This window comes from Camarhynchus parvulus, unplaced genomic scaffold (genome assembly GCF_901933205.1).
Source record: "Camarhynchus parvulus unplaced genomic scaffold, STF_HiC, whole genome shotgun sequence".
Taxonomy (NCBI): Eukaryota; Metazoa; Chordata; class Aves; order Passeriformes; family Thraupidae; genus Camarhynchus; species Camarhynchus parvulus.
This window is the reverse complement of record NW_022148270.1, coordinates 242,165-264,042: the sequence shown is the minus strand read 5'-3', so window position 1 is coordinate 264,042 and position 21,878 is coordinate 242,165. Positions and strand designations below refer to the sequence as shown.

The following is a 21,878-nucleotide window of genomic DNA, read 5'->3' as shown; positions in this document are numbered from 1 at the left end:
TGAACCCCAAATTTGGGGGGGTCAGCAGCAATGTGCCCCCCTCCCAAGTCCTGAAAAGGCAGGGAGCCCAAATTTGGGGGGGGGGTCATGGGGGGCCATGGCCCCCCTCCCAGTCCTGCACAGCCAAGGAGAAATTTGGGGGGCACAGAGAACACACAACCTAAATTTGGGGGTCAGGGGGGATCAGCAACCATGGCCCTCCCAGTCCTGCATGGGCAAATAGAAATTTGGGGGGCACAGAGAACACACAGGCCAAATTTTGGGGGCCATGGAGAACACACAGCCCAAATTTGGGGGCACAGGGAACACACAGCCCAAATTTGAGACACACAGCCCAAATTTGGGGGTCATTTTTAGGACACACAGCCCAAATCTGGGGGTCGGGGGGTCCAGCACCCACAGGAAGCTCAGCCCTGGTGAAGCCTGGGGTGAAACCGGGGGGGTTCCATCCCAAATTCGAGGCTCTCCACGTGTTCCCCCCGCAGCCAGGGCCACCCCCGCACCCCCATTGGCGGCGGGGGGGGGACGACCCCGGGGGTGCCCCGCGGGGCCGGTGACGCCAGCACGGCACGGCACGGCTCGGCTCGGCACAGCACGGCTCGGCTCGGCACGGCCCGGCACAGCACGGCCCGGCTCGGCACGGCCCGGCCCGGCACGGCTCGGCTCGGCACGGCACGGCCCGGCCCAGCAGCGGCACGTCGGCCGGCACGGCCCGGCCCGGCACAGCACGGCTCGGCACGGCACGGCCCGGCACAGCACGGCCCGGCACGGCTCGGCTCGGCACGGCGCCCAGCACGGCCCGGCACAGCACGGCCCGGCACAGCACGGCCCGGCACGGCCCGGCTCGGCACGGCTCGGCCCAGCACGGCCCGGCACAGCACGGCCCGGCTCGGCTCGGCTCGGCACAGCACGGCCCGGCTCGGCACGGCTCGGCCCAGCACGGCCCGGCACAGCACGGCCCGGCACGGCTCGGCCCGGCCCTCCCGGAAGCTTCTCCCTCGCCGAGCAGGGGGGACCGGCTCAGCCTGTCCCCCCCCCACACCCGCCAGGACCCCCCAAACCGGCCAGGGCCACAATGGGACCCCCCTCCCCAAAAACAGGAAACCAGCCGGGAAATGGGGCGGGGGGAGCGCGGTCGGTGGGGATTGTGGGGGGGTTCAGCCGCCTCCTGCCCCCCCGTGCCCCCCCCGGTTCTCCCCCATGCCGGGGGTCGCTGGCCCAGCCCGGCCCCCCCCCGGAGCGGCCGGACCCCCCCGCGGCCGCAGACAAAGGCTCGGCGCTGGCGCCATATTGGCCGTGGCACTGTTGTTGTTGTGAGGCCGCGGGGGGGGCACCGGGACCCCCCCCGGAACCCGCGGGGACACCCCCGGGTCTGCCCCCGATACGAGCACGAGGGGTCCTGGATGGGGGGATATTGGGGGAGGCGGGGGGGCTTGAGCCCCCTCCCCCACCACGAGGTTTGGGCTGTGCGGGACCCCCAAAATCCGGGACCCCCCCAACATCGGGGGCAGACACATGCGCCCCCCGCGCCCGCCCAGGGTATCCTTAAATGAGGGAGGGGGCATTTACACCCCCCCCCGGGGGTATTTACCCCCCCACATTTGGGTCACCCCTCCCCCCAAACCCATAACTGCCCCCCCCCCGGGGTATTCTTCCCCCCCTCCCCCCCGAGAATGCAGCAGGAGCACTGAGGATTAATTACCCCCCCCCGGTGGGGGTCATTATCTGCCCCTAAATTAGAAATTACTCTGGGGGGGGGAGGGGTAATTAACCCCCCCCAGATTAGAAATTACTCTGGGGGGAGAAGAATGAACCCCCCGCCCCCGAAGTGGGAATGTGCCACCCCATAGGGGGCAATCAATCCCAACGCAAAATAGCTCCATAAAACCAAATAAATCCAATTATCTCCGAAAATAGAAAATATGCATTCCCCCCCCCGCGGGAAATAAACACTCAAAATGCACCCAAAATCGGTGAGGGGGGCAATTCCCACCCCCCAAATTCACAAATGACCCCACCAAGGGGACAACTCTGTCCTGGGGGGGACACCGACCCCAGCCCCACACCCGAGGGTTGGCAGGGAGGACCCCCAGCCCCCCCCGGGCCCCCACAGCGAGGGGATCCCCAAACCCCCCCCGGAACCCCCCCCCAGTACTCACGGCCGGGGGTCGGATTTTGCAGATTCCGCTTTTCTCGGCGATCGGGCGGATCTTGGCGATGTAACCCAGGGGGTCGCTGAACTCGGCCCAGCTGGGCTCGAACACGGGACATTCCGGGGGGGCAAAAAGTCCTCGGGGGGCTCCGGTTCCGCCGCCGGCCACGGCGACCCCCACTCCCCGCGCTGCTCCGGGCCGGCCCCGCCGCCGCGGGGACCCCCGAGGGGCCGCCGGGCCTTGTCCTCGGCTCCGGGCCGCTCCCCGCCGCGGGCCCCGCGCTCCTCGGGGGCTTTGCGGGGGCTCCGCTCCTCGCCCGGGGGGCGCCCCCGACTCCTTTGCCGGGTCCCCCCGCCCTTAGCCCGCGCTTCGGCCCCGGTCCGGGGGCCGCGCGGCGCTCGCGGCCTTCTCGTCCCCCGCCGCTTTGGGGGGCGCGGCCGCCGGCCGGGGGGCCCCGCGTCCCCGGAGGGCTCCGGGCCCCCCCCCGCGCCGCGGCCCCGCTTGGGCTCCTCGTCCCCGTCGGGCGGCGGCGGCGGCGGCGGGGGACCCACGGCGGGGACCCCCGGGCCGGGCCCCCCACTCGGGCCAGCCGCCCCCTGCGCGCTGCTGCTCCCCTCCTCCATCCCTAGCACCGAGGGGAGCGGGGGTTCCGGGGCTGCCCGCCGGGACCCCCTCAGGGGGCCATGGAGGCCCCGCCGCCCCCGCGCCGCCCCCTCACAGGCCGCGGGCCGCCCCCCGCCCCGAGCCGCGGGGAAAGGGGGGGTCAAGACAGCGCCCACGAGCTCCGCCGACCCGCCGGCCCCTCCGCGGCCCCTGTGCCGCCTCTCCGGCCCGTCCAGCCCCGCCGCCCCGCGCTCCGCCCGCCTCACAGCCCAGGCCTGCCCGGTCCCCCGGCCGGGCCGCCGCCGCCATCTTGGATCCTCCTCCTCCTGCCGCCCGCCCCCCGCCCGCGCGCACGCGCGCACTGCGCAGGCGCGGCCGCGCACGCCGCCCCGGGCGGTGCGCTGAGTCCGCGTGTCCTTCCGCCGCGGGACAGGAACGGGCGCCGAGCGCCGCCACAGCGCCGCGACCGCCGGCGAGGGCGGGAACAGCGAGAGGGAGAAACAGCACCGGAGCCTCTCCGCCGCGGCTCGGGTGGCGGGAGGTGGTGTGGTGGGATGAGGGTCGGAGAAATAGTCCTCAGGCTCCGCCCCGTCCGCAGCGGAGGGATCCATGGTACCGCTCGCCTCCGCGGCTGGGTCAGCGGTGGGGCCGGGACTTGTTGTGCACGTTTAAAGGGAAGCACAACGCATGCGCGCCCGGCGGCGGCGGGGAGGGCGGGGTCACGCGGAGAGGCGGGGTTTGTTGGTGCCACGCCCCTATAGGCCACGCCTCTCCGCCCCTCCACGCCCTCCTCGAGCCCCCCAGGGACCCTCATGGATCCTACGGAGCCCCATGGACCCTATAGACCCGTAAGGACCCTCATGGATCCTATGGGCTCCCCAGGATCCCCAGGGACCCTCATGGATCCGGGGGCCCTATAGACCCCTAAGGACCCTCATGGATCCTATGGGCTCCCCAGGATCCCCAGGGACCCTCATGGATCCTGTAGAACCCCATGGACCCTATAGACCCCTGGGACCCCTTTGTAATCTACAAACCCCCACTGACCCCCATGGACCCCTATAGACCCCCACCCCTATGGACTCCCAGAATCCCTATGGACCCCTATAGACCCCTACCCCTATGGGACCCCCTGGACCCCAACAAACCCACAGGACCCCCATATCTCCTATAGTCCTGCAGCTCCTAACAATCTGCAGGGTCTTTATAAACCCGGTGGCCCCTATAACCCAAAGGACCCCTATAGCCCCCATGGCCCCAATAACCCCATAGCTCACACAGCCCCTATAGCCCCAAGGACCCCTATAAGCCCCAGGACCCCTGTAGCCCTCATGGCCCCTCTAGCCCCTATAACCCCTGGAGCCCCATAACCACTGTATCCCCTGGGACCCCTATGGCTCTTGAGGCCCATATAGCCCCACAAACCCTTATAGTCCCCAGGACCTCTGCAACTCCCATGAACCCTATAGGTCCTAGGGACCCCTATAGCCCCCGTGGCCCCTATAGCCCCCGTGGCCCCTATAGCCCCCAGAACCCCCAGAACCCCTATAGCCCCCATAGCCCCCACAGTCCCTGCAGCCTCCATGGTCCCCTATAATCCCCATGGCCCCTACAGCCCCAAGCACTCCTGTAGTTCCCATGAGCCCTATAACCCCCATGGGCTCCAGGACCCCTACAGCCCCCATGGCCCCTATAGTGCCAACAGCCCCTATAGTCCCCAGGACCCCTATAACCCCCATAGCTCCTATAGCTCCCACAGCCCTAGAGCTCCCAGGAGCCCTATAGCCCCCAGGACCCCTATAGTTCTCAGGGTCCCTGTAGCCCCCATGGCCCCCATAACCTTCAGAGTCTCTATAGCCCCCAGAGCCCCTATAGCTCCCAGGACCCCTAAAACCCCCATAGCCTCCACGGCCCCTATAGCCCTCATTAGCCCTATAGTCCTCATAGCCTCTATAACCCCCGGGACCCCTATAGCACCCCAGAAGCCCCCAGCCCCAGAATCCCTATAGCCCCCATAGCCTCTATAACCCCCGGGACCCCTGTAGCCCCCAGAACCCCCATAGCCCCACGATCCCTATTACATCCCCTATACCCCCATAGCCCCCATAGCCTCTATAACCCTCTGGACCCTTATAGCACCCCAGAACCCCCACATCCCCCTGATCCCTATAGCCCCAAGGATCCCTATGACCCCCATACCCCCATAGCCCCCCATAGCCCCCATAACCACTATAACCCCCGGACCCTATAGCCCCCAGAACCCCCCACATCCCCCGATCCCTATAGCCCCATACCTGGACCCCTTCATGCCCCCCCCTATAGCCCCTATAGCGCCCCCGTGTCCCCCCCATAGCCCCTATAGCCCCCCCATCCTATAACCCCCAGGATCCCCCGTGTACCCCCCAGAACCCCCAACCCCCCCCATCTATTACATCCCCGTATCCCATCCCTCCCCTAGGACCCCCCCCTTCAAGCCCCCCCCCGTGCCCCCCATCCCCTATAGCCCCTATAGGCGTTCCCCCCGTGTCCCATCCCTTAGCCCTATAGGCGTGTCCCCCCCATCCCCTATAGCCCCCATAGGCGTGTCCCCCCCGTGTCCCCCCCCTATAGCCCCTATAGGCGTGTTCCCCCGTGTTCCCCCATCCCCTATAGCCCCTATAGGCCCCCCATCCCCTATAGCCCCATAGGCGTGTCCCCCCGTTCCCCCCTATCCCCATATTCCCCGTGTCCCCCATCCCCTATAGCCCCATAGGCGTGTTCCCCCCCCCCATCCCCTATAGCCCCTATAGCGTGTCCCCCATCCCCTATAGCCCCCTTAGCGGTCCCCCGTGCCCCACCCCCCCTATAGGCATGTGCCCCCCGTGTTCCCCCCATCCCCTATAGCCCCTATAGGCGTGTCCCCCCCCGTGTCCATCCCCTATAGCCCCTATAGGCGTGTTCCCCCCCCATCCCCTATAGCCCCTATAGGCGTGTGCCCCCCCCGTGTCGCCCCCCATCCCCTATAGCCCCTATAGGCGTGTGCCCCCCCCGTGTCGCCCCCCATCCCCTATAGGCGTGTCCCCCCCCAAAGAAGCGCTGGCGGGCGGGGCCGGCCGGTCCGTTTATGAAGCATCAAATATACAGTCTCGTCTCTTATATACAGGGCCCGGCGCGGGCGCATGCGGGTGCCTGGGGGGCTCCCCGGGGGGGCCCGGCCGCCTGGGACCCCCCCCCCAAAACCCCCAAACCCCCCGGGGGACCCCAGGCGGCCGGGGGGGGGGAGGAGGGGGGAGGGGAGGTTAAAGTGCCATGTGACATTCAGCCTGAGCTGGGAACGGGGGGAGGGGGGTTTGGGGGGCAGCATCACCGCCGGACCCCCGGGATGGTTTGGGGGGGGGGCACCCGGTTGGGCAGAGACCCCCCCCCCCTTTTCTCGCTCCCGGTGGGGGCGGGAGCAGCCAAACACGAGCCACGTGCAGGTTTTGGTTTTTGGGGGGAGTTTTGGGGGGACATTGGGGGGTTACAAAAATAACCACCGCGTCCAGCAGGCCGGCGCCGTCCGGGGGGCAGGGGGGCTCAGACCACCGTGCTGATGCGGTTCCCCCCCTTGGGTTTGGGGGGGCCCTGGCCGGCCTGGGCCAGGGGCGAGGTGGGGCCGGCGGGCGAGTGGGGGCTGAGGGGGGTGTGGGGCGATGGGGGGGGGGGGGGTAGGACGGGTGGGGGGATGGGCGAGTGGGGGGCGCGTGGGGGTGGTGGTGATGGTGGTGATGGTGGTGATGGGCAACGGGGGGCGCCGCCCCCGCCGCCCCGCAAAGCCCCCCCGGCCGGGCCCCCCCCCACCCCGCCGCCCCCCCCGAACACGAAGTGCTTGGCGGGGGCGGGGGGCGGCGGCGGGTGGTGGTGGTGCGGGGGGCCCGGGGGGTACGCGTGCGACAGCCCGTGGTGCGCGGGCGCGGGGCTGTAGAGGGGCAGGGGCGACAGCGGCTGCCGGGGGCGCCGGGAGGAGCCCCCCTCTTGCCGGGCCGGTGCAGCGTGTAATGGGGGGTGCGGGGGAACCCGCCGCCGGGGGGCCGTGCTGCTGGGGGGCGCCGATAGCGGCGGGGTGGGCCCGCCGTGGAAGCGCGGGGGGCCCCGGCGGCGATGGCCGGCAGCGGCGGGGGGCGCGGGGCGGCTGGGGGGCGGCGGCTGCTGCGGGTACGGGGGGGGCGGAGGGCCGGCCCCCCGCGCCCGCCGAGCCCCCCCCGGGCCCGTGGCAGTACTGGGCGTGCAGCGCCTGCAGCTTGGAGGGGCCCTCGGGGGGCGCGGCCGCCGGCGGGTGGTGGTGGTGATGCGAGGAGGACGCCGAGGAGGAGGAGGCCGAGGCCGAAGCGGGGCCCCCCGCGCCGGGGGGGGGCCCGGCGGGGCCTTTGCCGCGGCGGCTGCCGAACAGCGAGCCCAGGAAGGACGAGGAGTTGGAGACCGGGCGGGCCGGGGGCTTGTAGCCGCCCCCCTCGGGAGCGCCCCCCGGCCCGCCCGGGCCCCCCCGCGCCTGCGGCCGGGGGCTGCTGATGATGGAGCCCTGAAAGGGGGCGGGGTCAGCACCGGAAAGCCACGCCCCTCGGGGGATTTGGCGCCTCCCATCGGTAGAGCCAGCCCCGCCCATTGTGTGTGCGAGCCACGCCTCCCAAAGCTAGCTCCGCCCCCAAGGCACAAGTGAGCTCCCATTGGTGGATGAGAGCAGCCATCAGTGGTTGGCCCCACCCCATCCATCCAGACCCCGCCCATTCTCTGTGAAAGCCACGCCTCCCAACCATTGACTCCACCCCTAAGCCCCAAGCTGAGCTCCCATTGGTGGATAAGAGCAGCCATCACTGGTTGGCCCCACCTCCAGACCGTGCATAAGCCCCGCCCCATTCACCAGGCCCCACCCCCTTTCCAGGTGAAGGGCGTTTGACAGCCTGGGGGTGGGGCTAAAGTGGGTGTGGTTGGCGGGATGTGGCATTGGGGTGTGGCACTCAGGGGGTGGCACTCAGGGGTGTGACACACGGGGTGTGACATTAAGGGTGGCACTCAGGGTGTGACACTCGGGGTGTGACATTCAGGGTGTGACACGGGGTGACACTCGGGGTGTGACATTCAGGGGTGGCACTCGGGGGTGACACTCGGGGTGTGACATTCAGGGGTGGCACTCGGGGGTGTCACAGAGGTGTGACATTAAGGGTGGCACTCAGGGTGTGACAGGGGTGTGACACTCAGGGTGTGACACGGGGTGACACTCGGGGTGTGACATTCAGGGGTGGCACTCGGGGGTGACAGGGGTGTGACATTCAGGGGTGGCACCTGGGGGTGACAGGGGTGTGGCACTCAGGGTGTGACATTGTGGGGTGTCACAGTCAGGGTGTGACAGGGGCGTGACATTCAAGGGTGGTGCTCGAGGGGTGGCACTCAGGGGGTGTGACACTCAGGAGTGTGACAGGGGTGTGGCACTCAGGGTGTGACACTCAGGGGTGACAGGGGTGTCAATGAGGGTGTGGCACTCGGGGTGGCACTTGCGGTGTGACATTCAGAGGTGGCACTTGGGGGTGTGGTGGGTGTGACATTTGGGGTGGCACTCAGGGTGTGACATTCAGGTGAGACACACAGGGGTGGCACTCAGGGTGGGACACTCAGGGTGTGACAGGGGTGTGACACTCAGACACTCAGGGGTGGCACTCAGGGGTGTGCACTCGGGACTCGGGGTGACTCAGGGGGGCACTCAGGGGTGGCACTCAGGGTGTGCCTCAGGTGTGCACTCAGGGTACACTCAGGGTGTGACCTCGGGGTGACACTCAGGGTGTGGCACTCAGGGGTGGCACTCAGGGTGTGACACTCAGGGTGTGGCACTCAGGGGTGGCACTCAGGGTGTGGCACTCAGGGTGTGACACTCAGGGTGTGACACTCAGGTGTGTGGCACTCAGGGGTGGCACTCAGGGGTGACACTCAGGGTGTACACTCAGGGTGTGACACTCAGGGTGTGACAGGGGTGTGACACTCAGACACTCAGAGGTGGCACTCAGGGGGGTGACACTCAGGGGTGGCACTCAGGGTGTGACACTCAGGTGTGTGGCACTCAGGGGTGGCACTGTCCCCTCACCTCGATGGTGCTGTCCAGGGACCCCACGCTGTTCCGCCGGCCCCGCTTGCCTGGGGGGGAGAACAGTGAGGGGAGACCCCCAGGGCACCCCAAATCCCTCAGGAGACCCCACAGGAACCCCAAAGTGTTCCAGAAACCCCAAATCCCCTCAGGGCACCCCAGAACCCTCCATGGACACCCCAAACCCCCCCATGGAGACTCCAAACTCCTTCTCAGCCCCCTCCCAGTCCCCCCCAGTGCCCCCCAACCTCTCCCAAACCCTCTCCCCAGTGGCTCCCAGTCCTTCCCAGTCTCTCTCAATTCCATTCCCAGTCCCCCCCCCAGTCCCTTCCAGTGGCTCCCAGTCCCTCCCAGTCCCCCCCAGCCCCTCCAAATCCCTCCCAGTGCCCCCCAATCCCCCTCCCAGTCCCTCTCAGTCCCCCCCAGCCCCTCTCCCAGTCCCCCCAGTGCCCTCCCAATCTCTCCCCCCAGTTCCCCCCAGTCCATCCCAGTCCCCAAGTTCTTCCCAGTCCCTCCCAATCGCCCTCCCAATCCCCCCCCAGTCCCCCCCAATTCCCTCCCAGCGCTCCCAGTCCCTCCCAGTCCCTCCCAGCGCTCCCAGTCCCTCCCAGTCCCTCCCAGTCACTCCCAGTCCCTCCCAGCGCTCCCAGCGCCCCCAGTCCCTCCCAGCGCTCCCAGTCCCTCCCAGCGCTCCCAGTCCCTCCCAGCGCCCCCAGTCCCCCCAGTCCCCCCCAGTGCCCCCCAGTCCCTCCCAGCGCTCCCAGTCCCTCCCAGCGCCCCCCAGTCCCCCCAGTCCCTCCCAGTGCCCCCCAGTCCTTCCCAGTCCCTCCCAGCCCTCCCAGCGCCCCCCTGTCCCTCCCAGTGCCCCCCAGTCCCTCCCAGCGCTCCCAGCCTCTCCCAGTCCCTCCCAGCGCTCCCAGTCCCTCCCAGCGCTCCCAGTCTCACCGCTGTCGGACAGGTCGCGCAGGGAGCTGCTCAGCGCGCTCCGTTTGAGCCCCTCGGCCCCGAACGCCTCCTCCAGGGAGCTGCGGCTGAGCCCGTTCAGCGCCTCGCGGGGGGGCCCCGCGCCCCGCGGCCCCGCCACGCCCTTCTGCTTCTCCAGCTCCGCTGGGGGGGTCACACCAGTAACACCAGTTACACCAGTGACCCCCAGTTACACCAGTGACCCCCAGTGACCCCCAGTGACCCCCAGTGACCCCCAGTGACCTCCCAGTTACACCAGTGATCCCCAGTGCTGACCAACGCCCCGCCACGCCCTTCTGCTTCTCCAGCTCCGCTGGGGGGGTCACACCAGTAACACCAGTTACACCAGTGACCCCCAGTGACCCCCAGTGACCACCCAGTGACCCCCAGTGACCCCCAGTGCTGACCAACGCCCCGCGCCCCGCCACGCCCTTCTGCTTCTCCAGCTCCGCTGGGGGGGCCACCAGTAACACCAGTTACACCAGTGACCCCCCAGTGACCCCCAGTGACCCCCAGTGACCCCCAGTGACCCCCAGTGACCCCCAGTGACCTCCCAGTTACCACCAGTGATCCCCAGTGCTGACCAACGCCCCCGCCACCTTCTGCTTCTCCAGCTTCACACCAGTGACACCAGTACACCAGTGACCCCCAGTGACCCCCAGTGCTCCCAGTGCCCACTTCTGCTCTCCAGGTCGGGGGTCCACCATAACACCAGTTACACCAGTACCCCCAGTTACACCAGTGCCCCCAGTGACCCCCAGTGACCCCCAGTGACCCCCAGTGACCTCCCAGTTACACCAGTTCCCCAGTGTCAACCCCACCACGCCCTTCTGCTCCAGTTCCGCTTTGGGCACCAGTAAACCAGTTACACCAGTGACCCCCAGTGACCCCCAGTGACCACAGTACCACCAGTTACAAGTACCACCAGTGAAGTACAGTGCCCAGTGCTGAACGCCCTGCCACGCCCTTCTGCTTCTCCAGCTCGCTGGGGTCAACCAGTAACACCAGTTACACCAGTACACTCCCCCACCTCCAGTGACCCCCAGCCACACCAGTGACCTCCAGTGCCCCTCACAGTGCTCCCAGTGCCCATTTTGGTGCTCCCAGTGCTCCCAGTGCCCTCCCAGCACTCCCAGTGCCTCTCCCAGTGCTCCCAGTGCCCCTCCCAGTGCCCATTTTGATGCTCCCAGTGCTCCCAGTGCCCCTCCCAGCACTCCCAGTGCCTCTCCCATTGCTCCCAGTGCCCCTCTCAGCATTCCCAGTGCCCCTCCCAGTGCCCCCAGTGCCCCTCCCAGCACTCCCAGCACTCCCAGTGCCCTCCCAGTGCTCCCAGTGCCCCTCTCAGCACTTCCAGTGCCCTCCCAGTGCCCATTTTGATGCTCCCAGTGCCCTCCCAGTGCCCCTGGTGACGCTGTGCCCCAGTGCCCTCCCAGCACTCCCAGTGCTCCCAGTGCCTCTCCCAGTGCCCATTTCGATGCTCCCAGCACTCCCAGTGTCCCTCCCAGTGCTCCCAGTGCCCCCAGTGCTTGTCCCAGTGTTCCCAGTGCCAATTTTGATGTTCCTAGCCCTCCCAGTGCCCTCCCAGTGCTCCCAGTGTCCCTCCCAGTGCCCCTCCCAGTGCCCATTTTGATGCTCCCATTGCTCCCAGTGTCCCTCCCAGTGTCCTCCCAGCACTCCCAGTGCCCTCCCGGTGCCCATTTTGATGCTCCCAGTGCTCCTCCCAGTGCTCCCAGGGCCCCCAGCACTCCCAGTGCCCGCAGTGCCCCTCCCAGTGCTCCCGTGCCTCCCGTGCCCCCCCTCCCAGTGCTCCCAGTGCCCTCCCAGTGCCCATTTTGATGCTCCCAGTGTTCCCAGCACCCCTCCCAGCTCTCCCATTGTTCCCAGTGCCCTCCCAGCACTCCCAGTGTCCCTCCCGGTGCCCATTTTGATGCTCCCAGTGCCCTCCCAGTGCCCTCCCAGTGCCCCCCCAGTGCCCCCAGCAGCGCTCACCCTCCACCCGGTACTTCTCCATCTCCTGCACCTCGGCCACGGACTCTCGGAGGTCGCTGGCGAAGCGCAGCCGGTCCTGGGGGCTCGGGGCGTTGAACACGATCAGCACCTTGGGCTCGCCCCCCGGCGCCGCCGACAGCAGCTTGATGCCAAACTGGTAATCTGGGGGGGCACGGGGGGTCAGGGACACCCCCATGGGGACAGGGACACCCAGCTTGATCCCAAACTGGTAATCTGGGGGGGCACGGGGGTCAGGGACACCCCCACGGGGACAGGGACACCCCCAAAGGGACACCCCCCAGCTTGATCCCAAACTGGTAATCTGGGGGGGCACGGGGGGCAGGGACACCCCCATGGGGACAGGGACACCCCCATGGGGACAGGGACACCCCCATGGGGACAGGGACACCGCTATGGGACAGGAACACCCCAAAAGGGACACCCCCAAAGGGGACATCCCAAGGGACAGGGACACCCCCACGGGGACAGGGACACCCAGCCTGATCCCAGACTGGGAATTTGGGGGGACAGGGGATGGGGGGGGGGGCACAGCAGGAGGTCCCAGAGGGTCCCATGGGGTGCTGTAGGGTCCTTTGGGGTGCTGTGGGGTGCCATGGGGTGCTGTAGGATTTTTGGGGTTCTGTAGGGTCCCATGGGGTGCTGCAGGGTGCTGTAGGGTTCTTTGGGGCCCTGTAGGGTCCCATAGGGTTTTTTGGGGTGCTGTAGGGTTTTTTGGGGTGCATTAGTGTTTTTTGGGGTGCTGTGTTTTGGGGTGCTGTGGGGTCCCATGGGGTGCATTAGGGTTTTTGGGGTGCTGTGGGGTCCCACGGGGCACCCTGGGGCTCACAGGCGTTCTGGAAGAGCTGCATGTGCATCTCCACCAGCGGGAAGCTCTGCCGGAAGCTGTAGGTCACCAGGATCTTCTTCTTCTGGAAGATCTTCGTCACCTGCCGAGGCCACAGGGTCACCAGGGACCCCTCCCCCGGGAGCCCACCCCGGGACCCCCCGGGACCCCCCGCTCACCACCAGGAGGTCGTTGAAGAGGAAAACCTCGCGCTGGTGCAGCCCCAGGCGCTGGGGCCGGTTGGGGTCGGGCACCTCGTAGAGCTGGCAGCAGCAGACCAGGCGGCGGTGGGGCAGGGACAGCACCTGGGGACAGCTGGGGGTCACATCTGGGGGGGGACACGGAGCCTCGGACCCCCCGGACCTGCCCTGGGGTGGGGATGGTGGCCTTGGACCTTCACTGGGGTCACACAGAGCGTGGCAACATTGGGTCACCCTGAATGTCACATGTGGGTCACTGCAAGGGTCACTTCAAGAGTGACCCCAAATGTCCCACATGGGTCACTTTGAGTGTCCCCCACAGGTCACCCCAAATGTCCCATGTGGGTCAACTATCAATGTCCCACGTGGGTCAATTTGAGTGTCCCTCACAGGTCACCCCAAATGTCCCATGTGGGTCACTTCAAGGGTCACTATCAATGTCCCACGTGGGTCACTTTGAGTGTCCCTCACAGGTCACCCCAAATGTCCCATGTGGGTCACTTTGAGTGTTCCCAGAGGTCACCCCAAATATCTCACATGGGTCACTTCATGGGTCACCACAAATGTCCCATGTGACATCTTGACTTCAAGGGTCACCCCAAATGTCCCATGTGGGTCACTTTGAGTGTCCCTCACAGGTCACTCCAAATGTCCCATGTGGGTCACCTCAAGGGTCACCCTGAATGTCCCGCATGGGTCACTTTGAGTGTTCCCAGAAGTCACCCCAAATGTCCCATGTGACATCTTGACCTCAAGGGTCACCCCAAATGACCCACGTGTCAGCCTGAATGTCCCATGTGGGTCACCTCAGGGGTCACCCCAAATGTCCCATGTGGGTCACTTCATGGGTCACCCCAGATGTCCCACATGGGTCACCCTGAATGTCCCGTGTGGGTCACTCTGAGTGTCCCTCACAGGTCACCCCGAATGTCCCACATGGGTCACCTCAAGGGTCACCCCAAATGTCACACGTGAGTCACTTTGAGTGTCCCCCATAGGTCACCTGGAATGTGTCCCTTGGGCCACCTGGAACCTGTCTCATGGGGTCACCCAGAACCTGCCCCATGGGTCACCTAGAACGTGCCCCATAGGGCCACCTGCCACGTCCTTCCCACAAGATCTCCTGGGATGTTGGAACCCCCATCTCCCATGGGTGGCCTAGAACACCCTCCCCACCACAGCGTCACCTGGAATGTCTCCTTTGGGTGGCCTAGAATCTGTCCCATGGGGTCACCTGGCCCCACCCCCCATGGGTCACTTGGCCCTGCCCCCCGGGGTCACCTGGCCCCGCCCCCCGAGCAGACCCACCGGTTTCTTGCCGACGATCATGCGCTCCACAGCCTGCACCTGGGACACGTGGTCGTCGTTGGTGCGCAGCTTGCGGCTCTGGATGCGCTGGTAGATGCCCACCAGCATGTCCCGGGGGATGTCCTCGCCATTGTCCACCCCTGCGTGACACCCAGACCCACGCTAGAACCACTCCAGAACACACAACACCCTCAACCCCTGAGACCCTGCAGCAGCTGGTGCTGCTCTAGAACCCACCAAGTCCAACTCCAGCAGTCAATACTAATGGGTGTGTCTAGAACCTGCAACATCCAGCCCAGCTCCAGGACCCACCCATACATCTTCTAGAAACCCCAATACCCGCTCTGGAACCCTTGCCACCGTGGCCTGCTCCAGAACCTGCAACACCGGAACCCGCTCTAGAACCTGTGCCATCTGCCCCGTTCTAGAACCCACGATGCCCGGTCCCACCCTTGCACCAGTGTCATCCTGGACCCGCCCCAGAACCTGGGCCCACTCTAGAACCTGCAAAGACCTGGCTCAATCTAGAACCCACACCACCCAGCCCCACCCTAGAACCCATATCACCTGACCCTGCTCCAGAACCTGCAACTCCTGGGACAGCTCTAGAACACACAGCGCCCTGCCCCTGCTCTAGAACCCACCACATCCCAGCCCTGCTCCAGAACCCGTGTCCCAAGCAGGAGAACACCAGGAGGTGTGAGGGGCTGGCAGGGCCTCACCTCGCAGGTTCTTGATGAAGTCCTCGAGCTTCATCTTGCGCTCGGCCTTGACGCTGGGGCTGTACATGTCGGTGTTGAGGAGGATGATGGCGAAGGCCAGGATGAAGATGGTGTCCGGGTTGCGGAACTGGCGCAGCAGGGCCGCGTTACACACGCAGTAGCGCTGGCTGCGGGGTGGACAACCCCCACGGCCCATGGGGTCACGGTGCCCCTCTGCACCCCACGGCCACCCCTGAGTGTGGGGCAGCACCCCCATGGCTGCAGGGTCACCTAGAACGTGGGCCAGCACCCCCATGGCCCCTCTCAGCCCATAGGGCCACCTAGAACATGGGCCACCACCCCTATGGCTCCTCCTTGATCCACAGGGTCACCTAGAACGTGGGCCACCACCCCCTTGTGTCCCCCTTAGCCCATAGGGTCACCTAGAACAGCCCCTGGTCCCACAGGTGCCACCTCCCCCTTGTGTCCCCTCTAAACCCATAGGGTCACCTAGAGCAGGGGCCACCACCCCTATGGCCCCTCCTCGATCCACAGGGTCACCTAGAACATCACCCTGTGGTCCAGGGGCCACCACCCAGTGTCCTGCCAGTCTGTAGGGTCACCTAGAACAGCCCCTGGTGCCACAGGTGCCACCACCCCCTTGTGTTCCCCCTCAATCCATAGAATGACCTAGAACGTCACCCCATGGTGACCACTGTGCTGCTGGTGGCAGGGACAATGCAGTGGGGACACAGGGACGTGGGGACGCGGGGACACGGGGACATCATGGGGGCAAGGGGACGTGGGGACAGGGACCCACCCCTCACCTGAAGGCCTCGATCAAGCGCTCGACCTTCTGCGCCTCCCCCTGCACCCGGATGTGGGACTGGAACTTCCGCAGGGCCTCGTCCAGCTCCATCCCGGAGAAATCCATCTCGTCCACCACGCAGCTGCCGGGACCCCGCCACGGGGATGGGTCTGGGGGCTGCCCCTGTCCCCAGGGTGTCCCCTCTATGCCCTGTGTGTCCCCCCTGTCCCCGGGGTGTCCCCCGTCCCTGGTGTGTCCCTCCTGTCCCCGAGGTGTCCCCTCCGTCCCTGATGTGTCCCCCTGTCCTCAGTGTGTCCCCCTGTCCTCAGTGTGTCCCCCCATCCCTGGCGTGTTCCCCCATCCCTGCCATGTCCCCCCAGCCCTGGCATGTCCCCCCCAGCCCCTGAGTGTCCCCTCTGTCCCCAACGTGTCCCCTCCATCCCCGGTGTGTCCCCCCCACCATCCCTGGTGTGTCCCCCCCACCATCCCTGGTGTGTCCCCCCAGCCCCATTGTGTCCCCCCTGTCCCCATTGTGTCCCCCCGTACTCGAGGACGTCGCGGTTGAACTGTTTCTGGCGGTTGCCCAGGAACTCGCCAATCATCTGCCGGCTCAGGCCCTTCCGCTCCAGGATGAAGTGGGCAACGCCCACGGGCGTGTCCGACAGGAACCCCCGCTCGATCAGGTACTGGATCCCCTTCTCTGGCTTCCTGGGGGGGGGGTGGTCAGTCATGGTGGTCAGTCATGGTGGTCAGCCATGGTGGTCAGTCATGGAGATCAGTCATGGTGGTCAGCCATGGTGGTCAGTCATGGAGGTCAGTCATGGAGATCAGCCATGGTGGTCAGTCATGGTGGTCAGCCATGTGGTCAGCCGTGTGGTCAGCCATGGTGGTCAGCCATGGTGGTCAGCCATGGTGGTCAGTCATGGAGATCAGTCATGGAGATCAGCCATGGTGGTCAGTCATGGTGGTCCGTCATGGTGGTCAGCCGTGTGGTCAGCCATGGTGGTCAGTCATGGAGATCAGTCATGAAGGTCAGTCATGGAGGTCAGCCATGGAGGTCAGCCATGGGGGTCAGTCATGGTGGTCAGTCATGGAGATCAGTCATGGTGGTCAGTCATGGAGGTCAGTCATGGAGGTCAGTCATGGAGGTCAGCCATGGGGGTCAGTCATGGTGGTCAGCCACGTGGTCAGCCATGGAGGTCAGCCATGGAGGTCGCTCTGGATGTAGAGTGACCTAGAACGCCACCTGTCCCCAGCTCTAGGGCCACCTGGTCACCTATGGGGTCGCCTCAGGTGACATCTGCTTCCCTAAAGGGTCACCTGGAACGCTGTCATGTCTTGAGCAGTGGGTGACCTGGAATGTCACTGTAGGGCTACCTAGAACTTCACCCTAGAGTTACCTAGAACAGCACTGCAGATTTACCTAGAACATCACCACTGGGTCACCTAGAACATCTGCCCGCAGGGTTACCTAGGGATTCACTGGTGGGTTACCTAGAACACCACAATAGGGTGACCTAGAACATCACTGTGGGGTTCTACAGAGCCACCTCAAACATCCCCTTGTCCTTGCTACCGGGCCACCACAGCCACCCTGTCCTTCCCTAGGGCCACCCAGGCCACCTCACCCTTCTCCAGGGCCACCAAAGTCCTCACTATAGGGTCACCTAGAACATCATTGTGGGGTTCTACTGGATCACCTCAAATATCACCCTGTCCTCGCTATAGGCTCATCTAGAACTTCACCCTGCCCTCGCTACAGGGTCACCTAGAACATCACTGTAGGGTCACCTAGAACACCATTGTGGGTTCTCCAGCGTCACCTGGAACATCCCCCATCCTTGCTATAGGGTCACCTAGAACATCACCATAGGGTCACCTAGAATGTCATTGTGGGGTTCTACAGGGTCACCTCAAAAACATCCCCCCATCCTTGTTATAGGCTCACCTAGAGCATCACCCCATCCTTGCTATAGGGTCACCTAGAACTTCACCTTAGGGTCAACTAGAACGTTATTGTGCGGTTCTACAGGGTCACCTGGAGAACATCACCCTGCCCTCGCTATAGGCACACCTAGAACATCACCATAGCGTCACCTAGAACATCCCCCTGCCCTCACCATGGCGTCACCAACAATCCCACCCCACCCTTCCCCTGCTGACCATGACAGCACCGCGTGGCCCCACTGCCGGACCCCCAGACCCCACCCCACATCCAGCACAGCCCCCCCCGGCCCCCCCGGCCCCCCCGGCCCCTCACTTGTTGAAGAGGTTGAGGCCGATGCGGTACTGGCGCCGCTGCACCACGTCGTTGTTGAGCGCGGGCGAGTCCCAGCTCTGCCGCGGCTCCCGCTGGTACGTGGCCTTGCCGGGGGCCCCGGCGGCACCGGGGGGCTGCGGGGGGGCGGTGGGCGGCGGGGGCGGCGGGGGGCGGCGCAGGCTGTCGCGGGACGAGGAGCCCGAGGAGCAGTTGAGGGTCTCGTTGGAGTTGGAGCTGCTGCCCAGGCTCTCGTTGTACGCCCTCGGAGCCCTCCTCGGCCGCGGGCGGGGCGGGGGCCGGGGGCGGCGGGGGCCCCTCGGGGTGGAAGCAGCGGTGGGGGGCCCGGAGCGGGGTAAGGTGCCCCGCCGCCGGTGCCCTCGGGCTCGTAGGGGCCGCCCCGGTTGATGGAGCCGCGGTCCGAGCGGTCGCTCAGGTCGGCCGAGCTGTCGCTCGGGGCTCCACCGTCAGCAGCGGGGGTGGCCCCCCGGCGCCCCGCCCCCGGCACTCCAGGCACGGGGGCCCCTCCGGGGGGCTCCTCGGGGGGCCCCCAGCGCTCGGCGGGGCCGGGGGCGTTGGCGGGGGGCGGCGGGGGGCGGCGGGGCGGGCGGGGGCGGCGGCCCCGCGGTGTCCGGGGGGGGCTCGGGGCTCGGGGGTCTCTCCGGGGAGCGGGGGGAGCCGGGCAGCCCCTCGTCCAGGTACAGCGTGACGTCACTGGCCGAGGTGGCCGCGCTGTCCCCCGCGGGGGGGTCCGGGGCGCCGGGGGGGACCCCGCGACCCCCCAGCGCCTCATCGATGGAAGCGGCCAAGGACTTCACCTGCGGGGACAGGACCCCCGTGAGCCCCCCAGGGGCTCCCGACCCCCCATATCGGCCCCCGTGACCCCCATGACCTCCCCAAGACCCCCCAAATCTCTGTGACCCCCCCCACCATGGCTCCTGTGACCCCCCCATGACCCCCCCACAGTTCTCTTTGTCACCTGTGACCCCCATGGCCGCTGTAATGTCCATGGTCTTGTGACCCCCGTGACCCCTGTGACTTCCCAGGACCCCCACGACCCTCCTGACCCTGTGACCCCCATGATCCCATAACCCCTATCACCCTTTAACCCCCATCCCCCTGAGCCCTTTGACCCCATAACCCCCAAGACCTCCATAACCCCCATGACACCCCTGGCCCCCCTGACCCCATAACCCCGAGAACCCCATAACCCCCAGGACCCCCTTACCCCCATAAATCCCAGGACCCCGATAACCCTCAGGACCCCCCTGACCCTATAAACCCCAGGACCCCATAACCCCCATGACTCCATAGCCCCCATGACCCCCATAACCCCCATAACCCCCATGACCCCATAACCCCCATGACCCCCATAACCCCCCAGGACCCCCATAACCCCCCAGGACCCCCATAACCCCCCAGACCCCCACCTGCTGCGCAAACGCCTCCTCCAGGTCGGCGCCTCCTGGCCCGAAATCGGCCGAAGCCGAGAGCTGCCGGGGGGGGCTTCCCGCGCCCCCCACCCCGGAGCCCCCCCCCACCTGGACCCCCTCTCCGGGACCCCCGCCCCCGTCCAGGCCGGCCCGGCAGGACCCCCCGTAGCGGGGCGCGGCCGCCCCAGGACGCCCTCGTCCAGCGAGGCCGGCTTGCCCTGGAAGTAGGGCGGGGCGGGGGCGGCCGCCGCGGGGCCGGGGGCCGCGGTCGTACTCCTCGAAGGAGAACTGCAGGCGCAGCCCCGGCAGCGCCAGGCGCCGCGCCCGGCCGCCCTCGCTGCGCAGCCGCTCGAACTTCTGCGCCATGCGGTAGCGCCGGAACGCGGCCTGGATGGTGCGCGCCGCGCGCCGCGAGCGGAAATAGCCGCCGTACTTGCGCTCCAGCATCTCCACCTGAGGGGACACGGGGACACGCGTGGGGACGTGGGGACACGGGGACGTGGCGAGGGACGTGGGGACATGGTGGAGGTGTGGGGACATGGGGACATGGTGGGGGACAGGGGGACATGGGTGGGGACGTGGGGACACGGGGACATGGGTGGGGACATGGGGACATGGGGACGTGGCGAGGGACGTGGGGACACCCATGGGGACACGGGGACATGGTGGGACATGGGGACACAGGGACATGGGGACGTGGATGAGGATGGGGACATGGGGAAGTGTGGGGACGGCCATGAGGACATGGGGACACGGGTGGGGACAGGGACCATTGTGTGGGGACAGGGACCATGACATGGGTCTGGTGACCACCACAGAGGCTGGGGACGGTCACACGTGAGCTGTGACCATCACACAGCCAGGACCCACCCCGGGGATGTCCCCAGGTGTCCCCAGGGTGTCCCAGGTGTCCCCAGGTGTCCCCAGGTGTGTCCCAGGTGTCCCCAGGTGTCCCCAGGGATGTCGGATGTCCCCAGGTGTTCCCAGGTGTCCCCAGGGATCGGTGTCCCCAGGGGTGTCCCCAGGTGTCCCCAGGTGTGTCCCCAGGGATGTCGGATGTCCCCAGGGGTGTCCCCAGGTGTCCCCAGGTGTATCCCCAGGTGTGTCCCCAGGGATGTCGGATGTCCCCAGGGGTGTCCCCAGGTGTCCCCAGGGATGTCCCCAGGGATGTCCCCAGGTGTCCCCAGGGTCCCCAGGTGTCCCCAGGTGTGTCCCCAGGGATGTCCCCAGGTGTGTCCCCAGGCGTGTCCCCAGGTGTCCCCAGGTGTGTCCCCAGGGATGTCCCCATGTTCCCCAGGTGTGTCCCAGGTGTCCCCAGGTGTGTCCCCAGGGATGTCGGATGTCCCCAGGCGTGTCCCAGGTGTCCCCAGGTGTGTCCCCAGGGATGTCGGATGTCCCCAGGTGTATCCCCAGGTGTCCCCAGGTGTCCCCAGGGATGTCCCCAGGTGTGTCCTCAGGGGTATCCCAGGTGTCCCCAGGTGTCTCCCCAGGGATGTCGGATGTCCCCAGGTGTATCCCCAGGTGTCCCCAGGTGTATCCCCAGGTGTTCCCAGGTGTCCCCAGGGATGTCCCCAGGTGTATCCCCAGGTGTCCCCAGGGGTCCCCAGGTGTGTCCCCAGGTGTCCCCAGGTGTCCCCAGGTGTCCCCAGGTGTCCCCAGGGATGTCCCCAGGTGTCCCCAGGTGTTCCCCAGGTGTCCCCAGGGATGTCCCCAGGTGTCCCCAGGGGGTGTCCCCAGGTGTCCCCAGGGGTATCCCAGGTGTCCCCAGGTGTGTCCCCAGGGATGTCCCCAGGTGTCCCCAGGTGTATCCCCAGGTGTCCCCAGGTGTGTGTCCCCAGGTGTCCCCAGGGATGTCCCCAGGTGTGTCCCCAGGTGTGTCCCCAGGTGTGTGCCCCAGGTGTCCCCAGGGATGTCCCCAGGTGTCCCCAGGTGTATCCCCAGGTGTCCCCAGGGATGTCCCCAGGTGTGTCCCCAGGGTATCCCAGGTGTCCCCAGGTGTGTCCCCAGGGATGTCGGATGTCCCCAGGTGTCCCCAGGTGTCCCCAGGGATGTCCCCAGGTGTCCCCAGGTACCTTCTTGTCCTGCAGGTCGGTGGAGAGCTCGTAGCTGTCGCTCAGAGCCTTCGGCCTCTTGCTCTCCTCCTCCTCCTCCTGCTTGCGCAGGGCCACGCTGGCGGGCTGGGGGGGCAGCCGGGGCCAGGCCACGCCCGGGGAGCCGCCCCCGGGGCCGCCCCCGCCGCCCCCCGGGCCTTGGGGCGCGGGCTGGGGCAGGCCCCGGTACGGGGGGGGCCTCCCGGGGCTCTCGGGCACCGGCCCCCCCCCCTCGCTGCCCGGGCTTCGCCCGTCCACGCTGCGGGGACAGCGCGTCACCCCCACGCCGGGGACACCCCAAAACCACCCCAAAAACACCCAAAACCACCCCAAAACCACCCCAAAACCACCCCAAAACCACCCCAAAACACTCAAAAACACCCAAACCCACCCCAAAACACCCCAAAACACCCCAAAACCACCCCAAAACCACCCCAA

At 66.9% G+C, this 21,878-nt stretch overlaps 2 protein-coding genes across 2 annotated transcripts in view; both read right to left on the bottom strand.

Annotated features, from left to right (window-relative positions):
* The window catches only part of KDM5C (lysine demethylase 5C), a 45,652-nt gene extending 42,285 nt beyond the window's left edge, over nt 1–3,367 (bottom strand). Inside the window, 2 exon segments of the mRNA XM_030970119.1 lie at nt 2,160–2,510; nt 3,119–3,367. Of these exon segments, the coding sequence (XP_030825979.1) occupies nt 2,160–2,510; nt 3,119–3,367 (600 nt within the window).
* Nucleotides 3,368–6,311: 2,944 nt separating this feature from the next.
* Nucleotides 6,312–21,579, bottom strand: IQSEC2 (IQ motif and Sec7 domain ArfGEF 2). Its single transcript, XM_030970118.1, is given in 17 exon segments — nt 6,312–6,906; nt 6,995–7,293; nt 8,848–8,897; nt 9,793–9,954; nt 11,800–11,961; nt 12,647–12,746; nt 12,823–12,948; nt 14,152–14,291; nt 14,874–15,040; nt 15,680–15,802; nt 16,207–16,368; nt 17,921–18,300; nt 18,303–18,376; nt 18,379–18,502; nt 18,505–18,735; nt 19,348–19,803; nt 21,423–21,579. Coding segments are annotated over 16 exon segments (3,345 nt in total). The 5' UTR covers nt 19,798–19,803; nt 21,423–21,579.
* Between the last annotated feature and the right edge of the window lie 299 nt (nt 21,580–21,878).